Raw genomic sequence first — 2,116 nt, forward strand, 5'->3', positions numbered from 1 at the left:
GTTAACCAGCGATGACTGCGGGTTCCTCTCTGCCTGTTGGGGCACAGCAGGACTGACTCCTGCAGAGCCCACAGCAGAATCCCTTGCTCCCCACTGCCCGCTCAGCCAGCAAACACCAGAGCTCCAGCCCGGGAGCTGCAGGAAGGTCTTTCTGGAAGGACAGTGTTTAGGGGGTGTAGTGGTTCTGTCAGAAATTGAGTAAGTTTTGCTACAGAAGTCAGTCCTAAACCTTCACTGCTTTTTCCTGCTTGAACAGCTCACTATGCACAGAGATAGCAAATGTCAAACGGCAGCTCCATCACTGAGTTCCTCCTCCTGGCATTCGCAGACACACGGGAGCTGCAGCTCTTGCACTTCTGGCTCTTCCTGGGCATCTACCTGGCTGCCCTCCTGGGCAACGGCCTCATCATCACCGCCATCGCCTGTGACCACCACCTGCACACCCCCATGTACTTCTTCCTCCTCAACCTCTCCCTCCTCGACCTGGGCTCCATCTCCACCACTCTCCCCAAAGCCATGGCCAATACCCTCTGGAACAACAGGGACATCTCCTATTCAGGATGTGCTGCCCAAGTCTTTTTCTTTTTCTTCCTGATCACAGCAGAGTTTTCTCTCCTCACCATCATGTCCTACGACCGCTACGTTGCCATCTGCAAACCCCTGCACTACGGGACCCTCCTGGGCAGCAGAGCTTGTGTCCACATGGCAGCAGCTGCCTGGGGCAGTGGCTTTCTCTATGCTGTGCTGCACACAGCCAACACATTTTCACTACCACTCTGCCAAGGCAATGTCCTGGACCAGTTCTTCTGTGAAATCCCCCAGATCCTCAAGCTCTCCTGCTCACACTCCTACCTCAGGGAAGCTGGGCTTCTTCTTGCTAGTGCATGTTTAGTTTTTTGGTGTTTTGTTTTCATTGTGGTGTCCTATGTGCAGATCTTGAGGGCCGTGCTGAGGATCCCCTCTGAGCAGGGACGGCACAAAGCCTTTTCCACGTGCCTCCCTCACCTGGCTGTGGTCTCCCTCTTTATCAGCACTGGCCTGTTTGCCCACCTGAAGCCCCCCTACTTCTCCTCCCCAACCCTGGATCTGGTGGTCTCATTTCTTTATTCAGTAATTCCTCCAGCAGTGAACCCCCTCATCTATAGCTTGAGGAACCAGGAGCTCAAGGATGCCCTGAGGAAACTGATAACTAATTGTTATTTTGAAGCAATAAACTACTCATCTTCTACTGCACAGCAGTTATAATATAACTCTGTACAGGCCCAGCCTGTCATTTGCATCTTCTGTTGGTGGTGATTGCATTTTACTTGTAATGATGTTGTCATCCCCTTTCTGTTTCACTGTCTGCATTTCTTTTCTGACTGAGTGGCTGCATAAATGAGGAGCCATGATCTCTGTGTGTTTTAACAAAATAAAGGGCAGGCAGTGATTCTTCGTCTTCTGGGATCTTTCCTGTAAGGTTTTACGGACCTGCAAGAAAAATTCCTGTGTGCAGACGTGGAGAGTAAGAGAGTTCCAGCATGGCAGTACTACCAGGGAGCAATTGGTCTTCTATAGATATTCCCTCCTCACTTCCACACTCTTTTCTGATCCCTTCAGTTTGGTGTAAGTCCTGAGTGCTCCGGCAGCTTGGTCGCACTCCTGCTACATGACAGTTCTGTGACCACAGGCAGGGACAGGCAATGGGCACTTCTGTGACAGAGCCGGCCTCCGTAAGAGCAGTTCCATCATGAAAGAGGATCTGCTCAGGGCAGTGCCTGAAGGCTGAGGTCTTCTTCCAAACCTGATCTCAAGAACATGCCCAAGAAAGTGGCCCGCAGATGAAAACACCAGTGAACAGCTGAACAGTGTGATTTGCAGGGTGGGAGCACACAGCAGTGTCCTCGCACAGCCAGGCCTCCTGGGAGAGACTTGAAGGACCAGGGTCTGGTCTGTGTCTGTGCTCACTGGACACACTGGGGAAGCTGCCTGTGCTGGTTTGACTGGGATAGAGTTAATTTTCTTCCTAGTAGCTGGTATGGGGCTGTGGTTTGTTTTTGTGCTGAAAACAGTGTTGATAACGCAGGGCTGTCTTTGTTATTGCTGAGCAGGGCTTACACAGAGTCAAGGCCTTTTC

The 2,116-nt window shown here is 51.5% G+C and overlaps 1 protein-coding gene across 1 annotated transcript; it reads left to right on the forward strand.

Moving 5' to 3' along the window:
• The first annotated feature begins 279 nt into the window (after positions 1 to 279).
• LOC141936024 (olfactory receptor 14A16-like) lies at positions 280 to 1,245 on the forward strand. Its single transcript, XM_074852757.1, has one exon. It carries the CDS (start codon positions 280 to 282, stop codon positions 1,243 to 1,245), a length of 966 nt encoding a protein of 321 aa, XP_074708858.1.
• The last annotated feature ends 871 nt before the right edge of the window (positions 1,246 to 2,116 follow it).

Source organism: Strix uralensis, chromosome 31 (genome assembly GCF_047716275.1).
Source record: "Strix uralensis isolate ZFMK-TIS-50842 chromosome 31, bStrUra1, whole genome shotgun sequence".
Lineage (NCBI taxonomy): Eukaryota > Metazoa > Chordata > Aves > Strigiformes > Strigidae > Strix > Strix uralensis.